General features: G+C 35.7%; 1 protein-coding gene across 1 annotated transcript in view; it reads right to left on the bottom strand.

Moving 5' to 3' along the window:
- The window catches only part of SYCP2 (synaptonemal complex protein 2), a gene marked incomplete at its 5' end in the record, with an annotated part of 60,755 nt that overhangs the window by 21,732 nt on the left and 22,502 nt on the right, over positions 1-16,521 (bottom strand). Inside the window, 9 exons of the mRNA XM_082645750.1 lie at positions 4,830-5,263; positions 5,413-5,546; positions 6,078-6,135; positions 6,467-6,536; positions 8,330-8,487; positions 9,337-9,436; positions 12,540-12,686; positions 13,128-13,202; positions 14,384-14,532. Of these exons, the coding sequence (XP_082501876.1) occupies positions 4,830-5,263; positions 5,413-5,546; positions 6,078-6,135; positions 6,467-6,536; positions 8,330-8,487; positions 9,337-9,436; positions 12,540-12,686; positions 13,128-13,202; positions 14,384-14,532 (1,325 nt within the window). The remainder of the gene's footprint in view (positions 1-4,829; positions 5,264-5,412; positions 5,547-6,077; positions 6,136-6,466; positions 6,537-8,329; positions 8,488-9,336; positions 9,437-12,539; positions 12,687-13,127; positions 13,203-14,383; positions 14,533-16,521) is intronic.

The following is a 16,521-nucleotide window of genomic DNA, read 5'->3' as shown; positions in this document are numbered from 1 at the left end:
AACAATTCTCAGAAAACTAGGAATGGAGAAGAATATCCTCACCTTGATAAAGAACATCTAAAAAAAAAACTACAGCTAACATTATAAACTAGATACTCTCCCACTAATATCAGAAACAAGGAAAGGATGTCTGCTCTTCACCACTCCTATTCAACATCATTCTAGAAGTCTTACTAATGCCGTAAGACAAGAAAAGGAAATACACTACATACATATTGAGAAGGAAGAAATAAAACTGTCTTTGTTTACAGATGACATCACTGTCTATGTAGCAAACCTCAAAAAATCAACAAAAATATCCTTGGAGCTAAAGAACAATTATAGCACAATTGAAGGATACACGGTTTATATACAAAAGTCAGTCGCTTTCTTATAAACCAGTAATGAACAACTGGAATGTGAAATTACATTCCACTTACATTAGCACCCCCAAAATGAGATATTTAGGTATAAATCTAACAAAATATGTACAAGATCTATACGAGGAAAACATGACTGATGAAAAATCAAAGACTAACTAAAAAAAAATGGAGAACAGATATATGTATATGTAAAACTGAATCACTTTTCTGTACACCTGAAACTAATACATTGTTAATCAACTATATTCCAATATAAAATAAAAATTTTTTTAAATAACTAAATGGAGATATTCCATGTTCGTGTATTTTAAGAAGCTCAATATTGTCAAGATGTCAGTTCTTTCCAACTTGATCTATAAATTAAATGTAATCTCAATCAAAGTCCCAGCAAGATATTTTGTGGTTATCGACAAGATGATTCTAAAATTTACAAGGAGAAGCAAAAGACCCTGAGTAGCCAACACAATATCAGCAAAGAACAAAGTCTGAGGACTGACCCTACTTTAAGACTTACTAAAAAGATATTGAATACAATAATCAATATAGTGTGGCATTGGTGAAGGAACAGACAAATAGAATAATGGAAAAAACAGAGAGCCCAGAAAGAGGCCCACATAAATACAATTAGCCGATCTTTGACAAAGGAACAAAAGGCAGTACAGTGGAGAAAAGTTAGTCTTTTCAACAAATGGTGCTGGAACATCACCATGCCAAAAAAAAGAATCTAGACACAGACTTTATACCCTTCATGAAAATTAACTCAAAATGGATAATAGACCTGAATGTAAAGTGCAAGCTATAAAACTCCTAGAAGATGACATAGGAGAAATAGGGGAAAATCTAGGTGACCTTGGGTTTGGAACACCTTTTTAGGTACTACACCAAAAGCACAATCCATGAGAGAAAAAACTGGTAAGTAGGACTTCATTAAAATTAAAAATTTCTGCTCTGCAAAAATCACTGTTTACAGAATGAAAAGACAGACCACAGATTGGGAGAAAATATTTGTAAAATACATACCTGATAAAGAACTTGTATCTAAAATACACAAAGAACTGTTAAACTCACCAATTAGGAAGCAACCCAATTAAAATTGGGCAAAAGATCTGAAGAGACAACTCAACAAAGAAGATATACAGATGGTAAATAAAAATAGGAAAAGATGCTCAACATCATGTCATTAGGGAAGTGCAAATTAAAACAACGAGATACCACCAAGCACCTGTAAGAATGGCTAAAATCCAAAACATTAACAATATCGAATACTGGCAAGGATGTAGATCAACAGGAACTCTCTTACTCATTGATGCTGAAATGCAAAAATGGTACAGCCATTTTTTCTACTTTTGGAAGACAGGCAGTTTCTTACAAAGCTAAACATACTCTTACCATATGACCCAGCAATCATGCTCCTTGGTATTTTCCCAACTGAGTTGAAAGTTTATGTCCACACAAAACCTGCACACGAATGTTTATAGAAGCATTATTTGTAATTGTCAAAACATGGAAGCAACCAAGATGTCCTTCAACAGGTAAATGGATAAACAAATCTTGGTATGTCCATACAATGGATTCAGCATTAAAAAAAAAAAAAAAGAGCTATCAAACCATAAACACACACGGAGGAACATTCAATGCATATTGCTAAGTGAAAGAAACTAATCTGAAAAGATGACATACTATATGATTCCAACTCTGTGGCATTCTGGAAAAGGCAAAATTATGGAGACAGTAAAAAGATCAGTGATTGCCTGGAGTTTGGCGGGGGAGGGAGGAAACAAGGAAGGGATGGAGCACAGGGGAATTTTAGGGCAGTGAAACTATTATGCATGATACTCTAAGGGTCAATATCTGTTGTTATACATCTGTCAAAAAAACATGGAATACACAAAGCCAAGAGTGAACTATAATGTAAACTATGGACTTCAGTTAATAATGTTTCAGTACTGGCTCATCACTTGTGACCAATCTACTAGCATAAGATGTTAATGACAGGGGAAACTGGGGTGGAGTGAAGGGGTATATGGGAACTCTGTATAGCTGTATACCTGAAACTGCTCTAAAAAAGTCTATTAATTTTTTAATGGAAAGACTACAAAGTAGGAATATTATCTGCATAATTTTAGATTATCTTGTTAAAAGAAAACTTGAACAACACTCTTAAAGATATGAGTTCTCTTGCTCTTAGTTTTATTTTTTTTCTGGGCATCACGCATATGGGTTTTTTAAATTATGGTAAAATATAATATAAACATAACATGACATAAAACCTATTATTTTAACCATTTTTAAGTTCATATGTTTTTATATATAATAGATAATAAGTTATTACTTACTATCCCTTCTTGAGATTACCAGAAGACAGGGTATACCTGCCTTGATAAAAACGTAGCAAAAACAAACCTCCCCTAAAACAGTGTATAATAATATAATATTATTAAGAACTCTGACATAATTAGAGCCAATGTGGGAAATCTGTACTACTGAACTACAGAGGTTCTATTTCTCTGGGTTTATCCAGTGAATAGAAAGACATGATCAGACAGATGACTGCCTTAGAGGACAGTCACCCATGAATGAGAGTGGCAGGAAATGCTGCACAGTAATAAAGAGAGTGACGCTATGAAAGAGCAAAGAGAACTTCTGAAAACGGGAAGTTGATTAAAAAAAAAAAAAAAGCACAGTTTAGAAAAGATCAAGTTTCTGTGCTCCCAGGAAAAAAATGACTAGATCAGAAAAATTCTGTGGAATGATTCTAAATTCCAAAGAAAACAGTTTAAAATTAAAATTGAAGGACAGATCAGCATTCAGACAAAAAGAAACTTATTTCCACTGGGTCTGAAGGAACTAAATAGCAGCTAAGACTAGAAAGAAGAGAGAATAGCGTACTGAGAATCAAGAAGAAAGTGACCCAAAAGGATTTGGTTAAAAACGAAAGTAGCCAAATGAGGCAGAACAAGGGAATTGCAGGTTAAAACAAAATAAAGAGTAGTCTGGTCACGACAAATGAAATAATATCTAATTATATACAACAACTGCAAAATTGGCTATTAAATATTTCACTTGCACACTAAGATGCTCCAATATATGAACATTTTACACTGACTCTAGAAATGTGGCCACCCAGGTATTAGTAATACTCTGGAAGATAAATGAAGGCCTGTACAACCTGGGTCTTTTAAGGCATAGTACAAAAGCGATTGCATTACTGGCAGTGGAAATGTATTCTGATTAGAAAATTTTCTTAATCTGCATCTTGGTAGCAATGACCAAAGAAAAGGTTTATAACTTTAACTGCTACAAAAAGTAAACTTTCAGGGCTTCCCTGGTGGCGCAGTGGCTGAGAGTCCGCCTGCCGATGCAGGGGACACGGGTTCGTGCCCTGGTCTGGGAAGATCCCACATGCCGCGGAGCGGCTGGGCCCGTGAGCCATGGCCGCTGAGCCTGCGCGTCTGGAGCCTGTGCTCCGCAACAGGAGAGGCCACAACAGGGAGAGGCCCGCGTACCCCGCCCCCCCCACACACACGTAAACTTTCAGTCTCAAAGTATGGTGCAAACTAGCTAAAACTCTCCTGGAGATGTTCTACAGATGATTAATTTGAAGAAGTGGAGTCTCCAATGAGGACAAGCAACATTTACAATAGAAGATAAGTCTCCTCCACCCCACTTACATACTTTCTTGAAAAACCTTGTCAAACTTTAAGGCAATAATCCAAGAAATGTTTCAGATGCTACTATGTGCAAAGCTGTGCTAGGCCATGCAGGAAAACAAACGTTGAATAAAACACAGTCTTTAGACTCTAATAGGTTAAAACAGGGGGAAAGACCACACAAAATAACCATTTATTAAAAAAGAAAGGTAAGCACCATAAGAGAGGCACAGACAGTTCTATATGCATGTTCAGAAGAATCTGAGGGACAGAGTGGGAGAGACCCAACAAGAGGAGACAAGGAACTGCAGGGTTCATTCATGCTATACCTATTTTCATGCCAGCTATGTGCCAGCAGGCACATGGGTTCTATCAGGGCTGGGACTGGGGAGAGGTCAGAAAGGGGTTCAGGAGGCATGCACTCTCAGAGTCTAAGCTTGAATTAAAGAACATGGTATTACTAGTGGTTACCAGTGGGGAGAGGGAAGAGGAAAGGGGCAAGATAGGGGTATGGGATTAAGAGATGCAAACTACTAAATATGAAATAGATAAGCAACAAGGGTAAATCGCACAGCATAGAGAAATACATCCATTATTTTGTAATAACTTTAAATGGAGTATAATCTATAAAAATATTGAATCACTATGTTATACACCTGAAACTAATGTAATATTGTAAATCAACGATACTTCAATTAAAAAAAGGACAGGGTATTACAAACACTAAATTTGTAGCAATTAATCAAGCTTCTTTCACTTTATGTTATTAGGTAGGCATATTATGGGTGTGCAGAAATAAAACACACTGAAAGCTCACCATTTTTTTTTGTTTCAAATCCCGGGAATTAAATTCAGATGTCAATCTTTTCCCTGATTTTCTATGACTTTCTGCATTTTTTCTAGAAGGGCTTTTATCACAGATAGCAGTATTCACATCTTTTGACAGCATGTATTTCTTCCTACAGATCACAGATTCTTCAACTGTCTTATTTAGAACTGATTTAAAAGTAGCTTCAGATTCAATATGCCAATCACTCTGCTTTGTATCTTCAATATTTTTCTCCTCCAAATGTTTAGAATGATTTAGCTGTTGTTGTTTGTTTCTTTTGCAAACTTCTGCTTCTGCTTTATGTATTTTGTTATGCTGCATTATTTCTTTCCCATACTGCACCTTTCCCATTTCCTGTGAATTATCATCTGATATTGAAGAGGATGATTTTTGTTTAGTAAGTTTTTTGTTGATAACAACATCTAGTGGGAAAATGAGAAATTAATCCTTATTAAATGTATAAACTGATCATATACAAAATTTGTTAAAACTAAAATATTTGTTAAGACATTTCAAGAAATGAGTATTTCCTTGAACAACTATTTTATATACAGAGAAAACTGTGTTTCACCTTGATTAAATGTGTCTCCTGATGAAGTACTTGCTCTTTGGTTATTACACAGATTAATATCTGTTACAGGTGTCCAACATGCCTGTTTGAAGTGCATTCTATTTCCACAGGTGTTGTCTAAAACACCAGGTAACCTGCAAAATAAATTCATTTGCTTATCACAAAACATTAGCCCATGACTGATATAAGGCCTTGATTCTTTTTTTTAGTCAATGTTTATTGACAGAAGTTTAACAGTCAAGTATGAAAATATTTTCATAAGTCCTGATGAAAGTTAAAATTTACCACATAATTGATCAAGATTAAAGAATATTATTTTAAAAGTTCCATTATTGCTACTATTTTGATATCTACCTAAATACATCTCACATATCTTACACATCTTCATGTATATCTAAACTTGGTTAATTTTCTTCACATTCATACTTTATTGTTTTAAAAATCTCATTCATTTTAAGTCTCTCAATTTGAGAAGTTATGTTGGTTGAAGAAACATATAGGCTATTCCCCATTGTGCGATCATAATAATACTTGAAAGATGATAAATTCTATAACCAATACTACCATTCTAAGAATATAAAGGCCTTGTCCTTTAAATCTGTTACACTCATCTAAAAGTAACATTATTATAGGCTAAATGATTTGATGGGTTTTCTCATACTTACACAGGTTTATCTATTTTTCCCACTGCCTGTGAATCAGGAACAATTTCCTGGAGTTCACCTAAATAAAACAAAAATTATGGTATTTTCATTTTTTCGTGCAGTTGGCAGGGTAAAATGAAAGCTAGAATTTGATCAAAGTTCACATATTGGGATGGAAAGACTGATTGATCTCATCTTCCCCCTCCCAGACCCAAACTTCTTGGGAACCAAGGCTTGTAACCTCTAAGTTCTTTTCATAAAGCTGAATGTATTCATTATAAATCTTTTTTTCAAATAAATGAAAGGGAAGTATAGAGAGGAGAGAGAGAGAGAGAGAGAGTGTGTGTGTGTGTGTGTGTGTGTGTGTGTGTGTGTGAAGAATGACTAAAATTAAACCAAAGATTACTTACTAAAATTTTGGTTTGGGAATTCAACGTCCTTATTTTCTGTCTTTTCTCTAACTTCAGCAGTTTCGATATGCTATAAACAGGGGAGAAATTTTAATATAAATTTGAATCAAGGCATTATGTGAAAACAACTTTTAAAAGTCAGAGTATTAAAGTTTAAAACTTTTTTGCCTTACTATTAAAAGTTGGATAGTATTTCTATTTATTTCATAACGATTATGCCCATTCTAGAATATTGCCTATCCTAAAACACAAGAAAGTAACTTTCATTGCAGATAAGGAGGCAGAAGATCCTACAAATTTTCTGATCTCAGCCACAGCTAGAAAAATAATTCAATTTTCCTCTCTGAGAATTTCTAGCCCTCCATGGCATATCTTCTCTTGCTATTGATCTCATAGCCTGCATCTATTCTGTCTTTTCACTAACATACATATGAACTGGAAATTATGAAGTATTAACTTATTTTATAAAGTTTTGGCCACTGCACAAGTAACTTCTTGACTGTAGCAAGCTTCCCTCTTTCCACAGCCACAGATACATACCTGCCCGGACCAAATAAAAATTTGCCATCACTATCAGAAAAATATACCCTCTAACTAAGATATTTTGCCTCATCCTGGCTGTCTTCCCTACTGGGGGAGGAGCAGTATGAAAACGTACAGGTGTGTTTTTTGTTGTCACAATGACAGAAGGGCTCTCCTGACAATAAGTAAGCACAGGCCTAGGACACTTCTCATCCTTCAACATTCAGAACCACACTGCACAGCTAAACAATGCTGCCCCTATTAAGAAACACTTAGCTAGACAATTTGAACCATTTTGACTATTTTTTTCCTAGTATCTTCAACTCTTGCACCCTTTACCTTTCGGCCACATAACCATTAAAATTTTTTTTACATCCACCATCTTTCTTTTTTTTTACTGTAACACCAAGGCTGCTAAGCTTTATTTGAGGAAATTATACTTACTTCTGAACTAACGCCATGGTAAGCTTCATAGTCTTAAATCTGCACGGGGCCCTCAACACTGCCTAACACTTGTGCTCATTCTTCCCCCTTTCCATTCTCTCTCAGTAGTTATTCCAAACCTCGGTGTGTCTCTGAGCCCTCTACTTCAAGGCTCTGTCCCCAAGAGAAGCTCACCATGCTCACACTTCAGAGAAAACAAAGGCTTTCAGGTGTTCCTCCTCATCTACAAACGTATCTGTATCTCTGATTGCCTATTTCTCCAAGACACAACTTTCTCTCATCCATTCCCTGCTCTGTCCCCACTTCAACTTCCTGGAAAGAATGCCCTCCTCGATGTCCATGTGACTAATAACCTTTATTGACCCTTCAAAAATCAACTCTTCTCCATCTCCTAAAAGAGCATCTCCTGACGTTCAGCTTCCCCTCCAGCTCTGGGATTAGGCACCTGCCCCTCTACTAGTTTTCTACTGCATCCTGTATGTACATCTGAGAACACATACAATATTATAATCATCTTATTAATTTGTCTAATTCCCATGCTAGACTTTGAGATACTAAAAGACAGATTCCACTTGTGTCTTTTATTTCTAAACCAGAACCTTCCCCACAGCAGACACTAATTTGTATAATAAACTAAAGAATGACGGCAAGTCCATTTCTCCTAGTGAAGGCATAAATCAGTTACACTGAATATTTCTAAATTTTATTTTGTTAGCATAGTAAATGATTGATAAGATCTTACTTTCAAGGACAATAAATGATATCTAAAAAAATTTAAAAAGCAATACTGTAGGAAAAGTGAGACACTCACTTTTTGCAAAAGTAGTTAGCTCAATTATGCATTTCTACAATAACTTGATAAAAATTTATTTAAAAATGCTTTCAAAGTAAAGTTACTTTGTCTGTATTATCTCCTCTATTTCTTTCTTCAGATGGTCTAGATTTAAGTGATACAGCATTATCCACTCCATTTTCCAATGTTTTAGAAGCACCAGGTTTTCCTGTAGAACTCGTCATTTGCAGTGGTGGTTTAATTCTTCTTCTTCGTAGTGTTGCTAAAAAGGAGGACAAAGGACTGCTATATTTGTAGGATTTTCTATGTTGTTCTCACTGAGATACTTTTTTTCTGAGGAAGATTAAAAAAGGGGATTCTAAGATGGGTCCCAGGTTTCTGATTTAGATGAGTAACTGGATATGGACGCCATATTCCAAAGTAAGAAATGGAGAAAAACTGGCAGGGAGGGTGGAAAGATGAATTTATTTTGGACCTGTTAAGTTTGAGAAGTTTGTCAAATGTTAGATAATTTCCCAGTAGGCAATCAGATTTTGGGAACAGAAGGTCACTATTAAATTATCATAAAGATTAAATAATACTGTTTATAGCAACTAGTACACAGTATCAGATTATTTTAAAATTTTTATTTAGCTGTTAGTATGTACCAGGCACTGTCTAAATGTTTCACAACATTTCTTGTTTAATGAATAATTTTTATTTAATCCTTTAAACAATTTGATGAGGTTAGACACTTTAGTCCCATTTCATAGAAAGGAAACTGGTTCTAAACTTAGCTACAAAGTACATACCCAGGAGTGGGGAAACAAGCCCAAGCAACCTGATTAATTTAATGTTTTATCCACTATGTTATGCTGGCTCCTACTTAAAATTACAACAAATTATTAATGCTGGATATTAATATTCTGAATAATGTTTATATGGATACCCATTAAACTTCTCAGACATTTGTAATTTTTTGAGAGAAGACATTTGTGGTTCATATTTTATTAATTTTTATATCCTCAAATTATCCTCTAGATAAATTAGGTCCAGAATACTCCTGAATTTTAAAAATGTCAGCTTAAAACAATAATACTTGTTAGGAATCTTCAAAGACAATAAAACTTACATGTATTGACTAAAAGTACTGGACTTCTCACAGTGTATCTATCTGTGCCAGGAACAATCATTGATGCTTCAGACATTTTTCTTTTGCTAGGAGTAATTATCTTAAACCATGAGAAAAAAAAAACCCAGAGTAAATATACATTCTCTTTTGAAATTAAATATCCTATAATTTTATTCACATTTCACCTTGACTACACACAAAAGACATATGGTATTTTATAAACAATATGATATCCAGAAATATCTGTAGTTTAGCCTGACTTGAAGGATTTTATCCTAATGTTTGGTATTGAACAGATAGCCAAAACAAGTAAAGGATGTTGTTTTAAAGAATATTTAAAGAATATCCAGACTTAGAAGTATAGTACCTTTATATATTAGCTGAAAATATTTTATTGACACTCAGTTTATCTAGTTAACCATTGGCTCACGATTTCCTATTGTATTTCGTAAGGATAATGTTTGGAACACATATTTATGTAAACTTGTTTGTGAAAGTTTTCATAACATTAAGCCTTCTTCAAAACTTTCACACATTTAAAAAATTGTATTAATATTCTGTGAAGACTAAACTGCCTTTAGAGTAAAATGCAGCTACAGGAGTTCAGAGACTCAGTGGCACACAAGCTAGTGTTCCAAAAAAGATGTGCATTTTCTAACTTTAGCCTAGAATGACTGATAAGAACAACAGAAGTAGATAAGCAGAGGAGGGACTACAGGTGACAGGAGGTTCCAGAGGATGCCGTACAAAGGAGTACATGATGACAAACCATAAAGAGGGAGAAGACAGCTGTTTTGAAAAAGGCACTTGCCTCTAAGACAGAGAAAAAAATATTGATGGAGTTTTGAGTAGGTATATATATGGGGCAATGGAGGAAAGGTGGGGAAGGACAGGAGAAAAGTGAATTCTAAGATTAACCAGAAAAGAAGCCACTGAATCAGCAGATTCTTCTTAAAGAAATTACAGTTCTAGTGGTATATAATGAATGAGATCCAAAAAGTTACATATTCACATAAATGCTTCAAACAGTTAGTCCTTATTGAAAACACAGTGGGTATTTAACAACAGTGCAATGTTTTTCAAACTTTAGTGTGGTTAAGATCTCTTCCAGAGTTTGCGTTATGATTCAGTAGGTTTAAGGTGGGGGGGGGGGCTCTAAGAATCTGCATTTTTATTAAGTACTCAAGTTATGATTCTGATATAAAGACAAAAAAAAGAGGCTTTTATAATCTAATCATCTGAGGGAACTACAGTTGACAAAAATGATACTTTTAATTTAATGAAGGACACAGACTACAGGGAAAAATAGTAACGCAATGTATGCAAGAGCCTGTGAGAGTTATAGTTGCCTAAAGGTGAGAGATTAGTAAAAACAAATAATCTGGAAAAGCTCCATTAAGAAAGTAAAAATGAACAAAGATTTACAAATGTAAGTACACTTTAGATAAGCAGAGGTAAAAGCAGCATGAATGAAAGAACAGAGGCAAGAATGAGCATGCCATAAAATAGGAGACAGTAAAGCAACTGACCATACTAAAGTGGAAGGTATTTTGATAGAGTAATATTACAGAATGTCTTCAAACTAAGTCAAAACTTAGATTTAATGGGATAAATACAGAGATGACAAGGCTTTCTAAGCAGAAGAATGCTATGAGGATACTGGTATTAAGAAAAATCAGTGGTGTACGACACAGGGTAGCTCACAAAATGGAGCAATAGTGTCAAAGACACTATTAGAAGGTTACTGTAGAACCTAGGTATGCTAAAATGAGTAACGGTAAAGGGAATAATAAGGAGGAAACGATGTGAGAGATATTATGAAAGAACAATCACTAGCACCTTGGTTCTATCTAGGTATGGGGGGAGAAGAGTTTGGAATCAAGGATATCATCAGAAAAATGAATGGTAACATTACTGAAGTATGGAGGCAGATGCAAACTTGAGGCAAAAGATAAAGAGTTTGAGGTAGACTTTAGGAAAGGGCTTGAAGAGACACAACCAAGGGAAATATTAAAAGAGTAAGTGGAGGGCTTCCCTGGTGGCGCAGTGGTTGAGAGTCCGCCTGCCGATGCAGGGGATACGGGTTCGTGCCCCGGTCTGGGAAGATCCCACATGCCGCGGAGCGGCTGGGCCCGTGAGCCATGGCTACTGAGCCTGCGCGTCCGGAGCCTGTGCTTCACAACGGGAGAGGCCACAACAGTGAGAGGCCCACATACCGCAAAAAAAAAAAAAAAAAAGAGTAAGTGGAGACGTAGCTATAGAACTTTGAACAGAAGCCTGGTACATTTTAAGAGCTTAAATTATGCACAGGAAGGAAGCTCTCTAAGGAAGAAGGCATAGAGATGTTCAGAAAGCTGGGTATCAAGCTTTTAGAGCAAACCTACATTTAGGAGACACTGAGAGAAAGTATCTCTGATGTAGTAACAGAAGTAAAAAGAGAATTAAAATGCTAACATAGAAGACAAAGGAGAGGACATTAAGAAAGAGAGGGCTGGGCTTCCCTGGTGGCGCAGTGGTTGAGAGTCCGCCTGCCGATGCAGGGGACACGGGTTCGTGCCCTGGTCCGGGAAGATCCCACATGCCGCGGAGCGGCTGGGCCCGTGAGTCATGGCTGCTGAGCCTGCACGTCCGGAGCCTGTGCTCCGCAACGGGAGAGGCCACAACAGTGAGAGGCCCGCGTACCACAAAAAAAAAAAAAGAAAAAAAAAAAAAGAAAAGAAAGAGAGGGCTGTTAGCAATGTCAAGTGTCACAGCAAGATGTGGAGAAGGGGGCTGAGAAATGGTTCTATCACATGCGGCCTAGAGGAGATCCTCAATGGAGCAGGAGGAGGAGGAGAAAGAATCCAGTATTTTGCTTTCTTTCCTCATGCCAGTAAACAGAACATTACATTATAAATTTGTTTTGGCCAGTGCAGAGACAGAACAGAAAGGATAAATGCAAAAAGTGGTAGTTACTTTCCTATATATCTCTAATTTGAAACTTACAAGTGTATAGTATACCTTGTCCTAAATCCCTAAACCTTACGTATAAACACAATCTGCTGAAACACTTTTTTTTTTGTTTGCATTTGTAAAAGGCAGGGGAAATACTCTGAAATGTTACTGATGAACATATGAATTCTAGATGCTTTTTTCTGTAATTATATATAGCAATAATTTCACCTATGCTATTTTATAAATGACTATTTTGATGCCATATATACCTCAGGCTGACTATTTTTTCTGTCCCCTTGATTACTGTTTTTGATATATTTTGGAGGTTTAGCAAATTCCTCTTGGGGGTTAGCTTTTTCTTTCAAACTAACAAGTTCTTCTTCGACGGGTGAGATTTGACTTTCTGGGACTAGAATCTGTGGGAGAATAAGGAAAAAGTGTTTAAAACTGTAAACCACGGGAAGTTCTCAAAAATCACTGGATGTCTTCGTAAAGCGCTCATTCATCTCACACTCAAAAGGTCAATTCCTTTTGTCTTATATCTACGTCCTGTTATAATTTTTAGTCCTTTTTCAAATGTTAATAGACATAAAACAGGCTGTGGCATTAGTGGAAGAACATGTACTTCTGATTTTTATTTAAAGTTACCAAAACTGGTATTAATAACAATCTACCTTCTGTACTGAAATAAATGATTATTAATATGTTTAAACAGTATATACATCTTATTGGGGCACTATGTTGAGACACTTTATTTTTTAGATAGTCACCCTCCAAGATGCACTTTATTACTGTGCTATCATTATTTAGGGCTAAGCTTAGCCCGGTGGTAAACATCCAGTAAGTTTGACACGTACCTGTGACCCACTTGCATCAAACAGAACACGCACAGACGTTCTGGCAACCGAAGTGCCTCGTTGTCTGGTAAATTCCTAAAGTAAAATGAATGCAAAGGGATGTCATTTTCTCCCAGTTCTTTCCATTTTAATACAATTATTTCCTATACCTGTTTCCTTCCAAAATTGCCAAATTATCTTAAATCATTATTATTTATACATATAAATACTCTTTTCAGAATAATTCAATGAGTCCCCAGTAACCACGGTCTTAGCCTGCTATTTTGGTAAGGGTTCCTCACAAGCATATTATCTGCTATTCTTCACCATAAATCTTTTGCACGCTATAGACTGAATTTTTCCCCCACAATTCATATGTTGAAACGTAGTCCCCAAGAATGGTATTAGGAGTGGAGGCCTTTGGGGGTTGCTAAGGTCATGAGGGCAGAGCCCTTATGAGTGGAATTAGTGCTCTTATAAAACAGACCCCAGAGAAATCCCTCACCCCTTCCACCATGTAAGGACACCATGAAAAGATGGCCATCGATGAACCAGGAAACAGGCCCTCACCAGACACTGAGTCTGCTGGCGCCCTGATCTGACTCACAGCCTCCAGAACTATGAGAAAAAAACGTTTGTTGTTTAGGCCACCCAGTCTATGGTATTTTTGTTACAGTAGCCTGAACAAACTAAGACATGGACCATCCAAGCTTGTCAACTGAACATCTCCCTAAACATAACATGAATTGCCACCTTGATTCCCAGTTAAACAATATCCGACTCATATCGTCTTCCACAGTCCTGGAAAGCATCTTATCTAAATTTCATTCATTAACTTCAAAGGCCATTTCAAGGCCCACCTCCATAGCCTTTCCTTCAAATCCGACTCTTAATGTGCATTCTTTCTTCAACATCTATACTTCATTTTCTATATGCCACTTACTTCTTCTGAGGCACATTCTATATTTCTCACAATGTTTAATATCTTGAAAACAAGTCTTTGTTTCATTTCACTTTTTAAACACCTCACAGAAATTCATTAAATGTTTTGAGTAGCTGCTGCTAATTCTGTCATCTGAGATTCTTTCTAATCGGTATCTGAAAGGGTATAGCTAACAATCTGATGGCCATTCCACAATACAAATTTAAAGGACTAAAAATCTACATGTTATTTTATAAAGAACTGTAGGGGAAAAAATCAATGAAACTTAGTCCCAAATAACTGAAAGTTTCCAGAATTATGAAAATAAATGTTTATTAAAAAGAGTTTAACTTACCCTATACTTATCTGCACCAAAAATTTTTTGTGTCACATTAGTGATTTCTAACGATGCATCAAAATACAAAAGCAATTTTTTCCCTTCTCTTTTACTAATTTTTACTTTATTTTTCAGAATTATATTCAGTAGCTTCTTCGATTCTCTCACTGTACACAAATGAATCACACTGATTAGTTTACATTCATTCCTATGATACCACTCTGTAGGTATACTATAAATAAGAAAAGCATGCAGCATACCAATTAAAATTAACTGAAATAAAATTAACTTTTAGGATTTAAAAGTATTTAAATTAATCAATTCTGGTACTAACTACTTACGTAAACAAATCAACAATTCAGTTTATTTTTCAAAGTCTCAGCTTCCTGATCTATAAATTACAAGGTAATACAATAATTAATGAACTAAAGCCCTGAGTACATTCTGGACACTAACAGGTTCTTAATAAATATTCTTTAAACACATCTGAGAAAACTATTTTCTTAGTTTAAAACAGGCAAAAAAGAAAATAACTTTAATTCCATAACTATTCCTAGGCATAAGCATCTATTCAGACATTTCTATTAAATCCACAGTTACAAACGTGTTGACAATGAACGTTTGATAAACACTTGAGTACAAGGATATTGTGAAGGAAGAAGGATACAGTGCTAATCCTCAATAAATTCACCAATCCAGTGAAAATACTGTTAAGTGCCAGTTTATATGAAGTATTCACCTCCCTTCCTCCAAAAAGTTACAGAAAACTACCTGGCACCCAATTAATGTGCCTGTATTATGGACCGAAGGCCACTATGGTCCTGTCCTACCTCTGGTGGTGCTCCTGTTGCTGACTGAGAAGTATCCACACCTGCCCCCAGTGTTTGCTTTTGGGCAAGAGGAAAATATCCTGAGGGAGAAGGACCACACCAAGGACAAAACTTTGTGTCTGCATCAGGAAAAGCTCCGCTGGCCATTCTATGCTCTACCCTAAAGGACAAATGTCCCTATTGGCTATAAAACTCTTTGATCCTTATGAGGCTTGCCGAAGCAGAAAATGTCTTATTTGCTTTTGCAGCTATATGGTCATAAAACTTCCTCCGTGATGTCCTTTGATGGTACTAAGAAGTATTAGTTGCCTGAAGATAGTGGTAACGCAGTTTCTAATCCAAAATGCTGGTAGGTTTTTTTTTTTTTTTTGAAAGAAAAAAACAGTCACAAGTCTCAACAGTAAAAGTGTTCAGGCTTTAGAGATGAAAGATCAGGTGACGTTGAAAATGATAATGTTTCCGATTTTGATGATGAAGATTAGAACACTTATAATCTTTATGAATATTTTTGTTTATTGTTATATCCCTCTGATATGCATTTGAATTTTTTTCTGCAGCTTGCTGAGAACTTAGAGTAAATGCAGTATTTGCTTCACTGCTTGCATGAGCATAGTATTAGAATTACTTCCGATTTATTATTTTGCTGAATGCTTTGTACCTTTTTCTACAAAGCATTCTCCACATGTCATGACTATCTACATAAGAATTTGTTGATATTTGTTATATTTTATTGCTGACTTTGTTGAAATTTCTGATATTTGCTTTGACTGCCTAGACTATATCGTGGCTTGCTTTTTAGTTAGCAATATTACTGAAATACCAGAAAACTTCCTATTTTGTTGCTTCCTATAAAATCCAAGTATTCATAGATATCAACATATTTGGATCTTACAATGTTATCTAGATATTTCTGTAGGATTCCAGTATACTGTTCTTAAATGAATACAATAATATGTTTTCTCCTGCAAAGCCATTCGAACAAACACTTAATTGTCCATGGAGCCTGTATTTTATGTACTCCTATAAATTGAACGTAAAAGGGTCTAACCTCATCCTATTGTGTTGCTGCTTCCCCATTCCTTCAGTCTGCAACAGTAGATGCTCTTTTTCACTAGAACTATTGCTTGATCTCCAAAGCCCACACGTTTTTTTAACTTCCATGAGTGCCAGTCATGTAAAAAAATTCAGATCTTGCCTGCTCCACATAGGTAGACTACATCACCACTTTATTACAAAGGATATTAAAAGATACAGATGAACAGCCAGATGAAGAGAGATAGTGCGAGGTCTAGAAAAGTCCTGAGCACAGAAGACACTATCCCTGTG

The sequence above is a fragment of the Mesoplodon mirus genome, assembly GCF_964341445.2.
Source record: "Mesoplodon mirus genome assembly, chromosome: 15".
NCBI classification, from domain to species: Eukaryota; Metazoa; Chordata; class Mammalia; order Artiodactyla; family Ziphiidae; genus Mesoplodon; species Mesoplodon mirus.
Note: the sequence above shows the minus strand (reverse complement) of the source record. Positions and strands in the feature narration are given on the sequence as shown.